The sequence below is a fragment of the Tachysurus vachellii genome, chromosome 10, assembly GCF_030014155.1.
Source record: "Tachysurus vachellii isolate PV-2020 chromosome 10, HZAU_Pvac_v1, whole genome shotgun sequence".
Classification (NCBI taxonomy): Eukaryota; Metazoa; Chordata; class Actinopteri; order Siluriformes; family Bagridae; genus Tachysurus; species Tachysurus vachellii.
The window spans coordinates 24,456,785-24,478,654 of record NC_083469.1 but is presented as its reverse complement, the minus strand read 5'-3'; the positions used below and the strand labels follow the sequence as shown (position 1 = coordinate 24,478,654).

General features: G+C 36.4%; 2 protein-coding genes across 4 annotated transcripts in view; one reads left to right on the top strand and one right to left on the bottom strand.

Annotated features, from left to right (window-relative positions):
• Positions 1–10,595, bottom strand: part of samd4a (sterile alpha motif domain containing 4A) — a 45,065-nt gene extending 34,470 nt beyond the window's left edge. Inside the window, exons 1-3 of one of the 3 annotated variants that reach the window (XM_060880441.1) lie at positions 10,201–10,594; positions 9,824–9,954; positions 7,544–8,063 (exon numbers count right to left, since the gene is read on the bottom strand). In XM_060880441.1, coding sequence (XP_060736424.1) covers positions 7,544–7,739 — 196 coding nt within the window. In that variant the 5' untranslated portion in view covers positions 7,740–8,063; positions 9,824–9,954; positions 10,201–10,594. Of the gene's footprint in view, positions 1–7,543; positions 8,064–9,823; positions 9,955–10,200 lie in introns of all 3 variants that reach the window. The other 2 variants (XM_060880442.1, XM_060880440.1) reach the window with 2 other exon arrangements.
• Positions 10,596–13,134: 2,539 nt separating this feature from the next.
• Positions 13,135–21,600, top strand: ero1a (endoplasmic reticulum oxidoreductase 1 alpha). Its single transcript, XM_060880439.1, has 16 exons — positions 13,135–13,363; positions 14,699–14,818; positions 14,909–14,992; positions 15,749–15,787; positions 15,899–15,975; positions 16,401–16,474; positions 16,710–16,830; positions 17,166–17,212; positions 17,330–17,341; positions 18,550–18,576; positions 18,662–18,754; positions 18,894–19,140; positions 19,621–19,690; positions 19,783–19,869; positions 19,967–20,103; positions 20,435–21,600. Exons 1-16 carry the CDS (start codon positions 13,265–13,267, stop codon positions 20,490–20,492), a joined length of 1,392 nt encoding a protein of 463 aa, XP_060736422.1. The 5' UTR covers positions 13,135–13,264; the 3' UTR covers positions 20,493–21,600.
• Positions 21,601–21,870: the final 270 nt, after the last annotated feature.

The following is a 21,870-nucleotide window of genomic DNA, read 5'->3' as shown; positions in this document are numbered from 1 at the left end:
AAGCCTTCTCAGAATATTTGAGCTTATTATAAAAACAAAATGGACTGAAATCTAAAAACATATATGACCGTGATAGTCAGGTGTCCACAAACCTTTAGCCATATACAGTAGTTTAACTTTGACCATTTAGCAAATGGATACAGGGAAAACCAGGTGGGGCAACGAATGCCTCGAAGTCCGGCTTTGAGGGGAGTTATAAAAACGCACAGCTCCCATTTAAAAGACGCAACATCAGCCACTACTTTGCAGCTCAGCTGAAAACTTTCTTATTACGCAATAACTTTTAATTTTATTTGTTATACCTTTTTATAGCTGACAGTGTTTACGAAATGTATTCACCTTGAATAAAGCCTCTGTTGTCAAATATTTCAAATATATAAAGACCCCTAAGCCTATTGCTATACATATTTAAGCTTAAACTTGTACTATTCTATTGCGTCTTTTTAGAATTACAGTAAAAAATAGTTTAAAACGATCTGCTTATAGAATAAGAACAATTTCGATCTTGAATTTTGTAATATAAATGAAAAAAATAAATAAACAAACATCATATAGAAGTAGGCTTTATAATCTTACATTACTTTAAAACTTTAAAAGGAGAAATAATAGAATTCTTTTAGAATTTTATTCAAGATATCTATATAAGGTAAAATCTTTTTCTTAATCTAAGGTCATTCATATGATTCTTGCACGTCTCTACGTCAGACATTTTACAGGAAGCTCTGTTAATGCGTTCCCTTTGTAAATGTAAAACAATTTACTTGACAATAAATTTCGAGATTAAATGAAATAATTTGCTCATACATCCTCATGTTAGATTAAATTAATGTTACGAAGTCGCTACATTCGCTTACACCAAAAAAAGGACATTATGTGAATGTTCTGTAATGCTTATGTACAGGATATGAAGCTAGACATTAAGTGTTACCAACTACTGAATCCAAAGCACGGTGTACTTTGTCAAATTCATGACAAAATGGTGTATACTGTACAAAGAACTGACATCTGAGACTCCTTTAATAAATGACCTTGTGTTTAAATCTGTTCGTGTCTTCCATACGAGTCCCTGTTTAAGTCGACGCTACTGTATAGAAATAAACGTATTTGAACCTTCTGACCAATCAGAGTGAAGAATATAACAGCACTGTGGTATAAGAATGCTTTAAAACATCTCGTTAAGAGCAATAGCACAGTCTTCTTTCAGCCATGTTGATGTTTTAACTCCAACTTTTATGAAGCAGCAAATCCTCAGTGGTTCCTAGACTGTTAGAGCAAATAATTCGCTCTTGAATACAATCAATCAGTCTGTTTACATTATCAACCATTTTAGTTCTATCATGAAATATCATGCATCAAATTTTGTCCATTTTTATAGACAAAAGATGTGAAGGGAAGTGAAATGAAGTCACATAACCAAACCAACTCCACTCTGTAGAAAGGAACCTCATATTCTTATTTGGGTGACACTGGACAGGAAATAATGTAAATTCAAATAAAGTCCTTTCAACAACAGTTTATACTTGAGTAGAATTGTGCAACCAAGTGCTCCTGAGGAACTAATTGGTCAGTGCCGTTTCTGAGTTCATTACAGACATAACACTAATTCAATGCAGAAATCAATACAGCAAGCTACTTCCAGGACAGACAGACTTAGAAGACTTTGGCAGAAAGGATTTTCATCTGCATCTTCATCTTCATTGAGAAAATAAAAACTTTTTATTCTGTGTATAAGAAGTAATTGGTTCATCTAGAAAACAAGCCTTAACATTGGCACAATCCATGAATGAAGTCTTAGCTGGATGGTTAGTACTCGGTCTCAGTTCATTTAGATCTTTACTTGATTCTGGTTAATCCTGGTATTGGACATGACAACTGCATTTTGACTCTTGCCCTAACACCTTCCTTCAGAATATAATGCAAGAGTACTACCGATAATATCAAGGTTCTCTGACAGCAATATTGTCATACATTGTATAGCAAAGAATTGTTGTGCACCTCTAAAAGGATGCTAGACTTTTAGAGTGAAACATTGTAGGTAAGCTCTTGGTCTCGTTCTGTCCCAAAGACAATAAAAAAACAATCTGCTACCGTGTGGTTATGATTAAACAGCTCACCACCCCTTAGGAAGAAGGAGCCCAATTTCTTTTCAAACCGCAAAACATTCTGTTACAAGCAAACAGAAGGGTGGACAGCCGTGATCAAGCAAATGTTTGGGTGTTGGCTTGGAAAAACATTATAAAGAGAGTGGATGAAGAAATGGATGATTTAGCTTCCAATATACCAAATGTTTGGTATAAAAAGTGTATAAAAACGCTCAGTGCTTATTAACACTGCCGCTGTTGTAACAAGGAAAATCTGCATCTTTTGAAACAAATTTTCGAATCTGATTGTCAATCATACTATCATTTATTTTAAAAAAAAAAGATAATGGAGACATCCGTTAGACATACGGTCAGACATTTTTAGACAATTTTCTAATTAAGTGTTCAAATATTTCCATAACAGTCAAATTTCAGAATATTCAAAACAATATTCTGTACTTACGTTAAACTGCCAGAAAGTATCCAAGGTACAAAAAGTGCAGCCAGAGGACCTTAATGTCTAATTCTAAATGTCTATTTTTATTTTTCTCTAAAAATGAGTTTACTACGCTGTCTGAGTCTGAAAGCTAAAGATATAAAGGTCAAAAGAGTCTCTAGAATACTGTAACATGGGTCTTCTTACCTGCCTACCTACAATTCAATTAAATTTGATTTGTATAGCACTTTAACAATGGACACTGTCTCAAAAGCAGTTTTACATAGAACTAAAGGTTCATGGTTTAATATTAGACTTATTTTTCCCTAATGAGCAAGCCTAAGGCGACTGTGGAAAGGAAAAACTCCCTGAATTGTAAGGAGTTAGAAACCTTGAGAGGAACGAGTCAAAAAGGGAAAGTCTGAATTATCATAAACTATCCTGATTATAAATAATGTCGTGAGTCATATGCAGTGATTTATAGGAGCTCCTGAGCAAGTCATAGATTAGCCTAATATCCGAGTTCATTAAAGATTTAACACTAACTCCTCCATGCCAGAGCCTTCAAATGTTCATGAAGGAGATACAGCATGTGCAGAATGTTATTTTGTGTATTGATTAAGAGGTTGTTATCCTGAAAGCCCTCGTGGGGAGACTCTTCTTATTCCTCATGACCTACAACACCGTTGTATCAATAATGACAGAAACCATGGACATGATTCACTTTGTGTACAGACAAATCACAAGGTCTGATAAGCAGAATGTCAGAAATGACCTTTTCCACTAGTGAGACTGAGCATGTGCCGTCTAACTGGATGCTGAGAGTGGAGGGCAGCAGCTGGGCATGAACTGTGTGTGTGTGTGTGTGTGTGTGTGTGTGTGTGTGTGTGTGTGTGTGTGTGTGTGGCATGGTATCCAACTCCCAGGGAGGCCACCATGGTGGAAAATCTACTCGGTTCTAAACAGCACCATGGCGTGGGCCCCACCTCCAAAATTTCTCTCTCTCTCTCTCTCTCTCTCTCTCACACACACACACACACACACACACACTGACATACACACACACTGACACACACAAATCCCTTGTCACATCCTTTCCCAAACCTGTGATCGTCCTAAGGGATTATACTCCAGATCATGAAAGTAAAAGGCAGAATAATAATCGAGTACACACAAATAGATAGCTAGTTGTTTGTCATCGCACTCCAAAATACAATAGCTATCACTAAAATAAAAAGAACAAACCAAGATATCTAAAGAGTTACATACTATACCTGAAATGCCTTGTTACATTTAGCTACTGTAGCTAGATTTATCAGCTTAACTAGCGGCATGAACTGAAGTGTAAGACAGGAAAGCTACAGTAGCTCTTCTGTTTGTAAGCAGGTTCCTTGGTCAGAGCGGCAGTTCATGTTTGTTGAACTTTAATGTTTCTCTCATGTTAAGTAAAAGAATAAAACATGAGAGGGTGTGCTATTCTAAGTAATGACACAATGAAGTATATTCGTCAATATCATATTTTCTAAACTTTTACAAAAGATTCTTTTTAAAAGCCCTGACACTGAAGACTTCTCCTTTAAGCCTAAAAGGTTTTAATTTGTTCAATAAAATCACATATTTTGTATAGGAGTTTATTACTTGCCCTACAGCTGGAGCTACTGTGAGAGCAGCTACAGTATGATGAAATATGAATCAACAGCTTCGGACCAATCAGATGCGAGAATTCTGGAGAGCAGAATTATTGCTTTTGGTAGAGCATCATATTCATGTGAAAAAAGAAAGAGGAAAAGATTTCCTTTCCAATTTATCAGGTGTAAAAAAATATATAGTAAATATCACTGGTGTGTTTTATGCTATATATACTACTAATTATCAGTATGTCACATGCGCGCGCGCACACACACACACGCACACTCAATTTAACCCAGAAGTTATAAAGAATATTCTTTCTTTATTCACTAATTATGTAAGCAATACAAAAACACCTCTGTAAAAGCCACAAGATTTTCCAGTGTTTTATTTTTCTTTAATAGTCAAACGCTGACTTGAAATAACATGTTATTCTGTGAGTACGTAAACACTTAGCTCAAAGTCTCCATCGGCGTGTTGTGGGATGCTGAGACGAACGGTTAAAACATTGCATCACTTCGGGTTGGAGAACAAGGCTGCTTCTTCAAGACCCGAATAAGTAGGTCATTGTGGATTCCTTTCATTAGTACAGTTCCTTCCAAATAGTTGTGCCTTTCCACTCGCACTTCCAGCTGAAAGTTAACCAGCTGTAAACGCCACTCTCAGGACCTTTTATACATTTTAGTACAAGAACGTTAAAAAAAAAAATAATGAGGTTCTTATTTAAACAAACTTTACGTGAAAAATGAAGAAGCGCAAATAAGTAATGCAGTGTTTGTTATTTTTACATGATCCTTTCAAAGCAAATTTAATCCGTGCCTACATTTGTCATTTAAGTACAGAAAACTTAGTTTATAGTAGCTAAAAATGATTGCGATCACAAAGAAAAGTAATAAATCATGTCATGCTGAACTTTCTGGAACCATCTGGGCATCAGACTTCACAGTAACCAATAGCTAGTTGGTATCTAATATTCCTTGTTAACTGTTTTTTTTTTTGTAAATTAAAAAAAGCACGAGGTTTGCGATTGTAATTAATGTGATATCCTTTAAAAGGAGATTCATAACATAAGACATTTTCTGTCACACATCACACAGCTACTTCTGATAAATCAGTACTTCTTCCACCAAAGCTTGTGAAAAACTTTAAGGCTAACTAACAGCATCTTTATTGCTAACTCCTCAAATGTTATCTAGCATGATAACATTTATGTCCATACAAAAGTATCCACATGCTAATAGCTAGCTGGTCAAAATCCAAACAGACTTGTTTAAAAACTAGTGAATATTACTGCTGTAACTACTCTTAAACTTTAGATTTGCTGCAAACTTAAATGCTCACTGAAGATATCTCCGGCTAAAAAGTCACCCTATGACTTAGCATATATAGCTATAAACTAGCATTAGCCTGACAGGTTGGGATAAGTTAGTGAGCTAAAGAGCTACACTTAGAAGCTAACCATCAAGACAGACATTTAACTTGTAACTTACATAAGCCTTTTGCATAAAACATAATCAGTTAGCTCTCAAATTAAGGGCAAATTATGGAATATTATGGAAAATTATGGAATATTTTTTTTTAATATAAAAATAAAATTATCTGTAGCCTTTTACATTACAGCAACCACTATTACCTTGTATGTTTCTTTCTATTTCCGTCTTTTGTGAGGTGATTTTTAAATATATAGGAATGAACTCATTGTGTCTTTGACTTAAGTCCAAAAGTTATGTCAATATTTATCTGGGGAATGTTACGTGTATTCAGAGATGAGTTACGCACCCGTAAAAATAAATGGATTTTCATTGGGCTCAGCAATCCGATTATTTACATTAACTGCATGTACTGTAGTTCACACCTCCTAGATTTTAAGATTTTTCTCAAGTAATCTGATATTTCAATAGCATTTATAGCACTGCTGTAAAAAAAATCAGGGATAGAAAATATGGACTAAAGAAGAAAATTGAAAGAATGTAATGCATTTTAACATTACGTTGTTCATGAATTAGACATCGCCTGAGATAGGCACAGGCTCCTCGTGACCCGAGGTAGTTCGGATAAGCGGTAGAAGATGAATGAATGAATTAGACATGAATGAGAACATGACAAGTTTTGTAAGTAAATAAATAAATAAGCATTTAATAAGACTCTAGCATATCGTCAGTGTATTGCTACATGAACCGTAGAAGTTGGATTAAACTGAACAATATGGCTTCCTCCCTTATTATTCAGCAGGATATAAAATTGCACTTGACAGATCCAACCAAACACATTCACCAAAATCATATAGTGAAACTACGGACTGCGGGGCAAACACCGTAACTAAAGAATCACACTTCTCTCTCAAGTGAATCAGAGGAAGCTGGCACGAGTACTTGCTGACACAGGTAAGACTGACTAACAAGGCCCTGGGGTATGACGTCCATCACATAAAAACACAAACATCCAGTAATGACTGAAAGACTTGGGAGGATAGAAATACATACATGCAAATGAAATAATTTGCAAACTGTCCAACGCTGGCGCTCATTGTAGGGAGGCTGGACGTATGCAAAACCGTGCTGTACACATACACACCCGTGTAGTCAAACCATCAACGGCCAAATTTATCTCACAACTTCATGGCACTCAACGCAACAAATTGTGGCCTCTTTTCTAACCTCTGTACACTCTGTTAAAGGAACAGTCCGGCGGGAAAAATCAAGTTTACAAAATCCTGAAATCCGTCTGCTCAGACAGGTGTTGTTTTTCTGAGAAACCCGTTTGTTCATTCCGAGCATAAATAGTAACATATGTCATTCATTAATAAATACATAAATCAAACGGTTTCCAATTTGTATTATGTATATTGTATACAGTATCAGCACAACCTAGTAGACATTATATAAGCCCCAAGATATCCCTTTAGCTGATTACACCGCTAATCTGCTCATCAGTAGACCAGACACCACGACACGTTTCTTAATCAGATGATTTGGTTACCAAGGTTTTTGTTTCCATGGCTACGCTCTCTTCTCAAGCAACACTGTAGACTACTAAAGACAGAAGTTTGATTTTTGTTTTTGAACAACTCGGTTTGGTTACAATTTTTCTGTTTACACTAAGTTTTGGGAAACAATAGAGTAGGAAGCCAGTAGGACATTACTAACTTGAAACCTTCTGAAAGCATGAATACATCTGCCTTTGAGTCTGTCTTTAAGTGTATAACAGTCGTTATTATTATGTCATATTATGATGACACCATGTGATATGACACCTTAATATCAACCCTAATATCTTCATTATCAAGCTACCAATAAACCAGCCATGACTGAGTGTCTGAAAAACGTTTGACAATTGCATTGTAATTTCAATACACCTGCTTTTCATAGTAGCAATGACTCAAGCGTGCTCTACTGACCTGGGTTGTTGGCTTCCACTTCAAGAATGTGCAGCTCCGTACACTCGGCTAATGAATGCTCCAGACAGAGCTGCAGGAACCGAGCCTGGGTCCGACTCACCCGCTTCAACAGTGACAGCAGAGCCACGGTCTGCTCACATTCGTTCCAGCCCTTAAACCAGCTGGCCAAGACGCCCACCTGGTCACGAAACATCATGGTCTGGTGGGCTGCACTTGAACACTGCACTGTGGGTTTAATAAGAGCGAAGGATGTATTCAATAATGTGGGAATAACTTCACAGATAGATCCAGGAAAAGCTCTAATTTATCTCCTCTGATGTCACACCCAGGGGCGACCCAAGGTTAACGAGGGCTTGAGTGTTGTGTCGTCATTCTTGGTTATGTTTTGATACGAGTTGCGGTTCTCCTCCACGAATTTGGGGTGATGAGTGATAAACACAACAACGGCACTCCGTGATGGCTGTCCTGTGTTAATGAGATAGTATTGATGCTGGCATTTTTCACCAGGAACACCTTCAATCTGCAAAGAGGAAGTGACAAATGGTTAGAGCTTATAGATGGATAGATAGATGGACTGAATCAGAGGTTTGGATTTGTAGTTCCCTGTTGGAAAGATATAGATCTGATTGGCAAATCACAGGTTAGTTATTATGCCCTCAATCCAGTGCATCATTGTTTCTATGGTAACACCTTACACAGATACCAATCTGCATCAACATTTTTAATGTTTTGGAACTAACTTGTTTTGTGTTTGTTTCACAGCAACTATAAACAGATCAACATCTCATTCTTTTAATAAAAAAATAATCTTAGGGTCTAAATGTAATTAAAAACCCTTTAAGGTCTGCTGCAAAGCATCACACCATTTCACTGATGATTATTTTTCTATAATATATAACACACCCCCCCGGGCATTATTCCTGCTGATATTATGACGTCATACCTCGTCACTATTGTTCGGGTTAATAAACTTAAAGGCAGGTAGTGCAGTTATTTTGGTAGTTAGTTAGGTAGTTAAAGGCAGGTAGTGATATTTTGAAGCGTCTAAGAAAACATCCCTGTTGAATATTGTGATTGTTAGGACAACCGAGAATCGTGATATCCTTAATAAACACACACACCACACACCCTAAACACACTACACACACCACATACACAACACACACTACACACACCCACACTACACTACACAAACCACACACACACACCACATACACAATACACACACACACTAAACACACTACACACACAACACACTCCACACTACACACACAACACTACACACACACCACACACATTACACTACATTATACAGACTACACACACACACAACACTACACACACTAGACAGACTACACACAACACAATACACACACACTACACTCTACACACACAACACTACACTACACACACTACACACACACACTACAATACACAGACTACACACACACACTACACTACATACACACACAACACACTACACACACACTACACAGACTACACACAACACAATACACACACACACACACTACACTCTACACACACTCACACACTACAATACACAGACTACACACACACACACTACACTACATACACACACACTACACTACATACACACACAACACACTACACACACACTACACAGACTACACACACACACACTACACTACACTACACTAGATTCCTCGGCGTGTCAGGGGCTGTCATCTTGTTTAACCCAGGCATGAAAGCGGACCGGTTTCAACATTTCCAGCCTGATATCCACAACTAATCCTATCATAACAAAGACATTTATCGTGTTCTCTGTTTCCATCTCACATTATTAGCACCGATAAAAATAACCAAAGCTTCAGTCAGGCGTCACGAGCAGCGCGCGAGCGCACATAGAACAGGGAAACAAATAAAAACTAGTCCAAAATCCCACATTAAATACATCAGGTTTTTCTTGCACTTTGGTTTGTTTTCCCCAAAATATCATTCTTTCGAGCAAATTCGCCCCTAACAACCTCCAAAGGTCCTACACTGGGTTATGTTATGTTATGTCATGTTATTTTATGTTAGATTAGATTAGATCAGATCAGCACACACAAGTCCAGATCTTTCTTTAACGCTTTCAGGAAGAAAAAAAAAAACCTCATAAACAAAACTGCGCACCAAAAGATAGGGGATTTGTTGCACGTCTACAGCAGCTGTAACAACCATTCTGCAGTTTTTAGATCCTCTGCATTTCAACTGGAGAAGAAAAAAATAAAAGAACCGAGGGGGAAAAAAATCGCTTACCCGGTTTTATTTCCTGTACTGAAGGCGTCTAGGACTCAGAAAAGCTGCTGACTGTCCATGACTCTCGGGGCAAATATGTCTATAATTTCACCATATACAGGCTATTTTGATTCAGCCTTAAAATAGGCTGCCTATGGACGCCAGACAGACAGACAGACAGACATTTGGATAATATGATGTTTTAGAAGAGAGAGAGAGAGAGAGAGAGAGAGAGAGAGAGAGAGAGAGAGAGAGAGAGAGAGAGAGAGGAGGTAGTGGAAGCAGAGATAGTCTATGATAAATCAAATCTAATATATATATAGCTTAATAATAATAATAGTAATAATAGCAATAATAATAATAATAATAATAATAATAATAATAATAATGTTACCCACATTGAGGTGTCCAAAGTACTGTGTTGAAAGTTGGAAGTGGAGCTAAAGCCCCAGCTCACTCAGGCTCACTCCAGGGTTTGTCCATGTTGACCATGTTGACCAAGTTTTCTCAGTCCAGACAACAGACTCATCATTACTATATTTTTTCCCCTTACACTCCTGACCAGACGACCAGCATTGCTTTTGCTTTTCCTTTCCTTGCTTTTCCTCCCTAAAGTCCAGAAAGGAGTCCTAACATTTTTTTTTCTTCTTCTCTTTTTCCCCTCCTTAACAGTCCCAGTAGAGAGGCTCAGGCTTGCTTTTGCTTTTCTGCTGCCCCCAGTCCAGAGCAAAGACTCAGCATTGCTTGGGCTTTTTTTTCTTTCTTTCTTTTTTCCCCTCCCTCTAGTCCAGAGGAGAGACTCAGCATTGCTTTTGCTTCCCACATGCGAATCATTAACAGGGAGCATTACGTCAGGGGCTTGGCAGCACACGCAAGCACAAAAATAGAGAATGGAGTTACAGGAACAGATCACACTGAGACCACTGACCTGGGATTAGTCCTTCTTCTTCCTCATTTTTTTATTTATTTATTTATTTATTTTTAAAGAAAAGGGGATCCCAGAGAAGAGAAAGGCTTTGGATTATTACAGAATAGAACATATAATAAAAATGAAAGTCTTGAGAGAACTGGGTAGAAGTGAGAACTAATCCATATCCCTGTTTGATAGGATGTAGATACAGCACATATACAACATTGTCCACAATTTATATCTTGAACTCTTTATGAAATCTTTAACATCTGAAAAGGCAACATATTTAGGATCTATTTGATACCCCCCTTGAATTCATTGTGCAATCGAGACTGTTTTAACACATTCCTTCCAGTAGTAGGCGTCCATGTGCTCTAAGATCTGACCCCTGGTTTTAATTTTTAATTCTCTCTCCATAAAGAAGTAAATTCAATGCATTGTTGTCATCCCAGCCATATAAATAAATAAGGGCACTACATAAGTGTGTCTCTGATCTATATGACTTACTGTTGTCTATATATATATATTTGTAAAAAGTAAATAAAGTGTGTATGATTTCCTGCTGTAACACCTAATTCATTCTTGTGACAAGTTTATCAAGTATATCATGGGTTTAAATAGTAATGCTAAAGCAGGATAAGTATTAAAATGTACACATCATGAGGCTCTAAGGAGATCATGAGAGGTTAAACACTTTATACTGCTCACCTGGTGTGTTCAGCTGCTCACAGTTATACAGCCGACTCTTTGTGATCTTCTGTTCCTAAGTTATGCAAAGAATTGTGTAATAAAGGTGGCCTTTATAATGATTTCCTGCTGAATAAAACCAGGAAAATGATCCAATACTGACTCGTAAAAATAATGTTGGGAAAATATGTATTTAAAAATAACTTTATATTTGTTTGGTAGAAACCAGGACTAGCAGTAAACCATGTTTTGTTCTATAAGGCATTAAATCTCTTGTACATCTGCATTTATGAACATAATTCTCACCCATTTTTACATAATTCTGACCCAAAGTTAATGAATTAGGAGTTTCAGATCAGTTTAGATTTAATTACAGTATTTTTCCCAAATCCACTCACAGTTAATCACTTTATTGTTAAGTGGGAATAAACATATTTTAAAATATGCTCCATACACACTACATCAACTACATTTGATGTTCGACTACATCAAACTAATTTGGAGTAAACTGGAACGACACTTCAATTTTATTCTTTGGCTCCATCTTGTGGCCGAATGAGCACATTACTAGAATGAGAAAAAATGTATACTATATTTAAAGAAGCTACAGGTAGAAACATTAAACATGAAAGAAACGTGAGTGTTATTTTTATTATTTTTTTTTTGCATGCTTGCATTTTCAACACTGCAATATTTAAATTGTTATTTTATTTAAATAATAAATGTTCAAATATTTTTTTACCCCATAGTCACATCATGTCATTTATGCCTAAAATGAATAGTGTGTCCTGATATACTGAATAATGAAAAATTAACGAATTACTGGTCAGAAATATGTGGACACCTGACCATGACACCCACGTGTGTTTGTGAAACCTCCTATTTAGAAGGCATGTAATAATATAGAGATATATTAAAGAAATCCCTAAAAAGGAATTTCCCATTTCCAACACTTTAAGCTTTCACCAACTATGAGAAATCTAATTTAAATCATATTTTGGAGTAAATGATTAGGGTTTAGAGCCCATCTTGGGTTTGTTTAGGTATGACGCAATAATCAGGTGACGCAACAGTTTCCTGTTGTGAAATTAGTATGAAGATTGCTAAAGACTAATATATTAAAAATAAATAAATAAATATATATATATTATATATATAATAAATATATATAAATATATATATAATATAAAATTATATATATATGTGTGTGTGTGTATATATATATATATACACGTTAATCCATTTATCCTTCAAAAGTCGATCATAAATCTGTTAATTTTATTAACATATCAACAAGGGGAAAAATAATCAATCAATCAACCAATCCACCAAAACTACATTTGTGAATATCTAGCCTTGTGAACCTAACTATAAATTCTACAATAAATGTCATTTTATTTGATTCAATTTTAAATGATTAAATAAAAATTAATACAATCTGCAATGCAGCATTATGCAATAGGAATTATAAAAAAAAAAAAAAAATTTACAGTATAATAAGCATTAAATTCGATTGCGTGAACTTGTGACAGTATTTATTTTATTTTATTTTATTTTATTTTATTTTATACCGTTATCTAGGGCAGAATACTAAAAACCTTCCTGCTCACTACATAAAGTGCACTTTATAGGGCTTACAAACCCACTGCTTAGTTCACTTCAAACCAAAACAAGGAGCAGATTGATTCAGGATCACAAGTCACGTCTTTCACGTCTTTCACGTCGAAACCCGGAAGTTAGTGAAGGTGGGAATCAGTCGTTATGACACATCATACATATACAGAATCTACATGCACAGAACATATGATGAACTCCAACTACTGAGCTGAATTCAGACGTTGAGTTTGTAGAACACAGGAGTAAAAATGAGAGTGTTGTTATTTTATATCCACTTCAGTGTGCTTGTGTTTCCTGTCTCAGTCAGTCTGGGAAGCTCTGCTGCTGCACACAGGTGTTTCTGCAAAGTGAGTTATATTGAACAAAAACACCTTCTATTTACATGCATGAGGTTTAGTGAGATTGTGTTGTGTTAGTATTTGCTGTATATTTGCTGTATATTTGTGTATATTTGTGTATATTTGTGTATATTTGTGAAAATCCTGACCATGTCTTTCATACACTGTTTTTACTCAAACCATCTGTATGTACAATCTCAATATTCAGCTTAAATTTACAGCCAGAAAGCAAATCTCTCTCTCTCTCTCTCTCTCTATCTATCTATCTATCTATCTATCTATATATATATATATCTATATAAATATATATATATATATATATGTATATATATATATATATATATATACATATACATATATATATATATAGTATTTAAAATTTTAAGTTCATCTTTTTAAAATTAATTCTAAACTTTTAATTGTATATGTTCATTTATTTGGGGGGGCACGGTGGCTTAGTGGTTAGCACGTTCGCCTCACACCTCCAGGGTTGGGGGTTCGATTCCCGCCTCCGCCTTGTGTGTGTGGAGTTTGCATGTTCTCCCCGTGCCTCGGGGGTTTCCTCCGGGTACTCCGGTTTCCTCCCCCGGTTCAAAGACATGCATGGTAGGTTGATTGGCATCTCTGGAAAATTGTCCGTAGTGTGTGATTGTGTGAGTGAATGAGAGTGTGTGTGTGTGCCCTGCGATGGGTTGGCACTCCGTCCAGGGTGTATCCTGCCTTGATGCCCAATGACGCCTGAGATAGGCACAGGCTCCCCGTGACCCGAGGTAGTTCAGATAAGCGTTAGAAGATGAATGAATGAATGTATGTTTATTTACTTATTTTGATCCTTATTTTTCTTCTTCTTCTTCTTCTTCTTCTTCTTCTTCTTCTTCTTCTTCTTATTATTATTATTATTAAATATTTATTTATTTTTTCTCTCTCTTCTGTTTCCGTACTTCTGTAAAGATGCTTCGAGTCAATGGGAATTGTTAAAAAGCGCTATAGAAATAAATTGAATTGAAAATTAAATTGAAGTCTCTACAATCCCCTGTATATGAATGGACAACATAGTCAAGAACAACAAGATTATTTACAATTAATGGTATTTATTTATGAATGTATTCATGTGTTTAATGCTGAATAAATTTTTTTAAACAAGAAATTCAGAAAAACGTGTGTTTACCGTTAACCAGATTCACTCACGAGCCCTGATTGGTCAGTGGGTCTTAAGTCTTACTTTTGCTTTCAATGAGTAAAGTGTTAACAGTAACATTGTAGTAGCTGCTTACCTTTGTAGCAGAATTGGTTTGGAACTAAACATGTTTGTTTATTTGTGTGTCTGCGTATTTTCTTTATTAGGTCACCGGTAGTCTGGACGACTGCACCTGCGATGTGGAAACAATCGATGGCTTCAACAACAAGAAGCTCTTCCCTCAACTCCAGAAACTCCTTTCATCTGACTATTTCAGGTTCTATAAGGTGGGATGACTTTCAGGACATTGTGAGGTTTAATCTTCTGCAGGAATTTAGTTTTAATGGATTAACTACTATTAACTTTCTACCGTTCAGGTGAATCTAAATAACCCGTGTCCGTTCTGGACGGATAGCGGACACTGTGGTCTCAGAGACTGTGCTGTTAAACCATGCAAACCTGTGAGTATTTTAACTCTCATTTTTTTTTTTAGTATAAGTATACACTATTTAAGTATATGGAAGATTTGTTGGATCTAGACAAGGAGGTGTGGCCTTTTCCTATCAGTTTTATTGAAGGAGGCGTGGCCTCCGTTCCTATCAGTTCTATTGAAGGGGGTGTGGCCTTCCACTCTAAAATTAAAGTTAAATTGGTTGTGTAATAATGAATTGTATCACCTAAAGCTTTTAAACATATTACACTAGATTATAGACTACGTTAAATGCATCACTAAAGTAATTGTCTTGGAACAAAATAACAATCACATTATAATATATTTAACGTAATATAAAACTATTTGTGGGAGGCACGGTGGCTTAGTGGTTAGCACGTTCGCCTCACACCTCCAGGGTCGGGGTTCGATTCCTGCCTCCACCTTGTGTGTGTGGAGTTTGCATGTTCTCCCCGTGCCTCGGGGGTTTCCTCTGGGTACTCCGGTTTCCTCCCCCGGTCCAAAGACATGCATGGTAGGTTGATTGGCATCTCTGGAAAATTGTCCCTAGTGTGTGATTGCGTGAGTGAATGAGAGTGTGTGTGCCCTGCGATGGGTTGGCACTCCGTCCAGGGTGTATCCTGCCTTGATGCCCGATGACGCCTGAGATAGGCACAGGCTCCCCGTGACCCGAGGTAGTTCGGATAAGCGGTAGAAGATGAATGAATGAATGAATGAATGAAAACTATTTGTTCGTGTAATGTATTTTGTAAATTGTGTTGAACAGAACGAAGTACCCGAGGGGCTGAAATCCAGCAGCTTCAAGGTATGAGCCATGCTATCAAATGAGCAGCATCATCTTTATAATGATTACTATGGAGACTCTGTTTAATGACTGTGTGTGTGTGTGTGTGTGTGTGTGTGTGTGTGAGAACAGTATTCATTAGAGGCCAACCAGCAGACAAAGGAGTGTGAAATGGCAGAGAAGCTCGGCGCTGTTAATAGCTCTCTAAGGTAAACAATGTGGACTTGTACTACACCTCACCTGAAATGTACACATGGGCTGTTCATCTCGAAATCTAATGTGTTTGAGGAAGTAGTGCAGTGCAAGGAATCACCTATGGTTCAAAATCCGTCTATCAAAACCAACAACTGCAAATAGAATATTAAATACATAATATAAAAATATATTTGAATATTTGCTATGGTAACAGATTTGCTACTCTTGACATCTGATCGCATCTGCATTTACGGTTTAGCCGTAAACTCACTAAAGGGAAAAGGACAGTGGACCTGGATAATGGTTACTTTCATTTCCTGTCTTGTCTTCTAAGGAAGCCTATGAAATCTGTCTGAATTCTTCCCTTAACTATCATCTCCCATAAAGTTTTCTTGTTGTGTTGTGTAAGTCTTTCTGACTCAGACTTTGTGTTGTACAGTGATGAAACCCGGCAGGCTCTGCTCGACTGGAACCGGCACGATGACGAGGCCGACCGTTTTTGCATGCACGATGGTAAATAAAAGTGGAACAAAGACATTTGCATAGAAATCGAACTATTACCTACAACACACACTCCGAGTCGAGTGCCGAGATCTGTTTATATACAGTATGACTCTTTAGTCCATTTTTACCACAGAGGTGTTAGAATACAAGACATTACCAAACATCCCATAATTAAATGCATTCAGTATTAAGAATTTAATGGCTTTAAATACATCTTTTTTAAATCTTTATTCATTTCTCTCAGACGAAGACTCTCCAGATTCCCAGTATGTCGATCTCCTCCTGAACCCCGAGCGCTATACTGGATATAAGGGTCCTGAGGCCTGGCAGATATGGAACAGTATATATGAAGAGAACTGTTTCAAGTAAGCTCACAGTGAGTGGTGTAGAAGCGATCAGATAACACTACGTTCATCTGTCACAGGAAATCGGTTGGTTTCAACAGCAAAAGTGCTGATAAATACTTTTACACTTAAACGTATTGGAGGATGCAGATGATCTTTTTCCATTCCTTACTGTATGTACTGTCTTAACTTAACTATCTTAACTATTGTGAGTGTTAGTGGTCCTGTGGTTTGCTTAGAATTTTTTTTTACAATAATTTATTATAGCAACTTGTACTTTTGTACACTTACAATATGACCCAATAAACAGGCACGTGATTGCATTTCCTAAAGTTCTTTTTGTGTTACACTTTCAGGCCGTATACAGTCAAACGACCACTGAACCCTCTTGTGTCAAGCAGTGGTAAGTTTGTGTGGTTGTGCTGGTTGTGTGTTCTGCGGTTTTATCTGCTCAAATAATTACACGATAAAAAATGAACAAGAATCTCTTATTAATTCATCTTTTTTGTTCGTGTTGCAGGAGACAGTGAAGGTAAGGTAGACACTTGTGAAAAGCTTAATTCATTTGAATGTTGATTTAATGGTCTTTAAGGTTTTAATGACTGACGTTGTGTTTGTAAAGTTCTAGCTTAAATACAATTGTTCTAAACTTCCTAAACCCCAAATTACCTGACACACAGCTCCAGGGATTGACTTAAATCTTTAAATCAATGATTTTACCTAAATTTTATTATTTTTGTGTTTTAAAATAAAGTTCTAAAGCTTGTAGTCATTTTTCTAAAGTCATAACTATCCTAATATTCTAAACACTGACTCTAAACAAGCTCTAAAGCTTGTTTTTATTTTTGAATCGTTTAAACGCTGATCATCTCTAACAATTATCTTAACCTTAACCTAAAGCTCGGTTTAACCGTACTAATATAAAGTCATAAAGCTTGCCTTAATTGCTCTAAAGTTTAACTGCAAACTTTTAAGCGATGATGGAATTGATCTAACTTTCTAGAAGTAGACTTTTTGTTAACATTGTGCATAATTGCTCCAAAAAAAAAAAATTCTAAAGACCGACTTCATTTTGTAACAAAATACATCAAGCTAGTCTTAAATTTTCTAACATTTAGTTGCAAGGTTTAAATGTAATCCTAATTGTACTAAAGTTATAAAGCCTAACTTAATATTTTAATGTAAAAATGTAGTACAACTTGTCTTGGTTCTAAAGTTTAACTGTCTTGACTGACAATTGTAATAAATTGTATTCTGACTCAATATATTTAATGGAAAGTTCTACGAACGTTCTTAATTGCAGGAAAATTTGAACTGAACATACATTTGTAATGATCGTCATAGGTTTGTAAAGTTGTAAAGGTTCACTGTAAAGCTTCACTGTTCTAAAAACTTGCTTGTTATGAATAAACATTTAGAGGATACAGTGTTGATGAATTATTTGAGAAAGTTCCATTGGTTGCTTTATCTGTTCCAAAGTTTTAAAGACTGAGTTTTTTTTTTTTTTTTTTTAATGTAAATCCTTTGTAATGAGATTTTTTTAAATGTACGGCTTAGTTGTTGTAAACTTCACGTTGTTTTAACTGTCCTGATTTTCTAAAGGCAGCTTGCACAACATATTGTATAAAAATGTTTTAAAACTTGCTTTAACAATTTAAAATTAAAGACCCTCTTAATTATATTTACATATTGAATATTGGTGTAATTGTGCATCCAGTTGTAAAGCTCTTTGTATTTCAGGAAGGGGATTCTACAAGTGGCTAGAAGGTAAACAGCACTTACTTACACTTGTATGTGTGTGTGTGTGTGTGTGTATGTGCTGCTCTTTAATATGCTTTCCCTCTGCATGTAGGTCTATGTGTGGAGAAAAGAGCTTTTTTCAGGCTCGTCTCAGGACTGCATGCGAGTATAAACGTGCACCTGAGTGCCAGGTACCTGCTGGATGGTGGGTTAATGTTCTGTTCAAATGTTTACATTTACATATAATTTACATATAGATTCATAAGCAATGATGTCAGTCTCTTACAGCTCGCCCATCTCTTATCTGGCACGTTAAACCATGCTTCCTGTTTGTTATTGATCAGATAACTGGTTTGCAAGGAAATGGGGTCCGAACGTCACCGAGTTCCAGCTGAGATTTGATGAAGAACTGACCAAAGGAGAAGGACCCAAGCGTCTCAGGAACCTCTACTTCCTGTATCTGATTGAGCTCCGTGCCTTGGCCAAAGTCCTGCCTTTCTTTGAGCGTCCGTCTGTCCATCTGTACACAGGAGAGGCAGAACAAGACAAGCAGATTAAGGAGCTGCTCTTAGAGCTCCTCCATATGGCCAAGTAAGAGGATGACAAACAGCTGTTTACACAGTGGGTAGAGTTTTCATGACAGGATAACGGTATAACGCAGGATCACCATTTTTAAGATTTTTAGCCTTCTTTCATATGGAATTAAAAACATGGGGTGTTCTGATAGTTGCATAAGCAACAAACAACAATAATATGAGAGTCATTTACTTTAGCTTTTATTTAGTATATCAGATTTTCAGTGGGTTAAAAATGTTACATACACTTACACACTCTTTCTTAGTATTTGGTGGCATTGTAGGTGTCCTTTATTTTTATTTATTTTTTTTTTGATGTCTGCTTAGGATAATTTTCCAACTAGAATACCATTTGTGACCAAGTTTAAACCTTATTATTGCTATATCATTATTTCCTACAAAACACAGCTGCAGTTTGATGCTTCCACCCCCATGCTTCACATTTGATGTTTTCTCCACCGTTACCCTATTTAAAAGCAACGTATGTCATTTCCAGGTCTTTCCCATTGCATTTTGACGAGACCACACTGTTTGCAGGTGATAAGTCTGAAGCAGCAAAACTAAAAGTCAGTCCATGACACCTACAGTTCATTTAATAAAAGAAAGGATTAATGTATCGCACTGTGATCCCCTGATCCGTTACTCGTCTGTTCATCAGGATGACTTCAGGCGGACTTTTAAGAACATCTCCAGGATCATGGACTGCGTAGGATGCTTCAAGTGCAGACTGTGGGGCAAACTGCAGGTACAAATCTCAACAACGTCCATAATGTCCCACTGATTCGACCATTATATCTCAGTACCTTTACAGGTTCACGGTTAGTCATGGATTTCTTGTTTAGACCCAGGGTTTAGGTACAGCTCTAAAGATCCTGTTCTCGGAGAAGCAAATTGAAACACTTCCTCAGTCCAGCAGCGACAAACCGTCCTTCCAACTGAGTCGACAGGAGATCGTTTCCCTCTTCAATGCTTTCGGGAGGTACAGACATTTTCATGCATTAATTTCTAGAACAGTTCGTTCCTAACTTTACACTGACGATCTGTTAACTAACATGATTTAACAGTAAGCAAGCAATAAAGCACAATGGATCATGGGAAAATAATTAGTTGTGTAACCTCCACAAAATCAGGTAGTCGAACCTGTAATGCTTAAGGTTTGTTATTCTTTAAGTACGTTACTATTAATGTCACTTATTGTCTGTTCATGTTTATTATAATATTAATTAAATGTGTAACGTCAGTAAACGGAACCTTCATGTAAGCTATTACTAATAGGTTATACGTTGATTTTTTTTTTTTCTTTCTTTCAGAGTCTCAACAAGTATTAGAGAACTGGAAAACTTTCGGAAACTATTATCCGAGCAATGAGGCGATCGCGGACTATTTTTATTCCTTCCGCATGGATGAACAACCTGCGTTCTATCAACCAAGACATGTTCGACATTGCCAAGTTTGCTTCTTTTTGTTTTCCACAGCTACCAGTTTAAACATTTCAGACACAGTATCACATTATTGTCTACAAAACTGTACAAAAAGATGTCACAGATCTACAATAATAATAATAAGAATAATAATAATAATAATAATAATAATAATAATATTAAATACTACCACTAAGACATTTTATAGCTTAATCTCACCTTTTTTTCAGGATATAGTTTCCTGTCTCTTTGTGATAATTATGTCGTTTTAGTGTGTGTGAGGCTTTAGGCAAGCAAACTGGTAGCTAGCAGCTCAGGTGTTTAGCTGTATTAACCACTGAAAGAAAACTTCTACCGAAAAACATGTCTTGGTTGATTGGTTACGATTTCGACAAATTGTTCATTTAGGTTATTTAGGAAGTTGCAATTGGAAAATAAAGTTTCAGTGCTGGTGAGATGTCATTGGAAACATGCACGTCTATGTGAGACCTGGCCCATACAGATGCACTTTAATGTCAGAGGATTAAATTTAGCAGTTAGTACAATTTGCACTATGGCATATCTGTGGAATTGACTTCACGAAGACGTTTGGAGGGAAAAATAATAATTAGGACTACTCCTAGATAGGATTTTTCTTTTTCTCAGGGATTTTGAAACCAATCCGAGAAGGTCGAGATCTTTTTTTTTTCTATTGCGTTTTCACACACACACACTTTTTTTTGTATCTTGTATCACAGTACTCAGTCACGTCCATAATTCACATTAAGTATCATGATATTTAGTTAGAATCAGTACAGATATCATCATTACAAAAAAAAAGCATACAGCATTATAAAAGGAAGGAAAGAGTAAATACGTTTATTTACCTGTACGTGATTGGAGACAATATGAGAAAACTGTTGTGAACTGTGAAGATTTGTTTTTTTGTGTTTTTTTTTAATAGTAATCTACTGTATTGTCACATCACCTGAAGTTCATTTGTTGTACAAATTTCCCATTTTTTTTTTCCTAGCACAACTTGACAACAGCCCTGTAAATGTGTTCATTCTTTAATAAAACTATTGACACGCATTCATTTGGCTGATGTTTTTTTTTTGTAAGCTTGAAGAAACCAAGGAAACAGATTTTATCACGTAAATGTGTGCGGCGTGACTGGCGTTTGTAGTAAAGTTGAATCAAGACTATAATGCATCTTTTGGGGTTTTTTTTAGAGTTTAACCTGAACAAATTCATTAATCCACCAAGCAGAAGGTCGTTGTCTGGGACGCTGGCATAAGACTCAGAGAGCTCGGTCTCGAATGGCAGCCGTTCGGATTTAATTCATT

Excerpts from the sequence above, each read along its gene's own strand:
- ero1a (XM_060880439.1), top strand. The coding sequence starts at position 13,265 with ATGAGAGTGTTGTTATTTTATATCCACTTCAGTGTGCTTGTGTTTCCT. Across the intron at positions 16,475-16,709 it reads CCGTTTTTGCATGCACGATG|ACGAAGACTCTCCAGATTCC; the intron begins GTAAATAAAAGT and ends CATTTCTCTCAG. Across the intron at positions 19,141-19,620 it reads GAGCTCCTCCATATGGCCAA|GTCTTTCCCATTGCATTTTG; the intron begins GTAAGAGGATGA and ends TGTCATTTCCAG.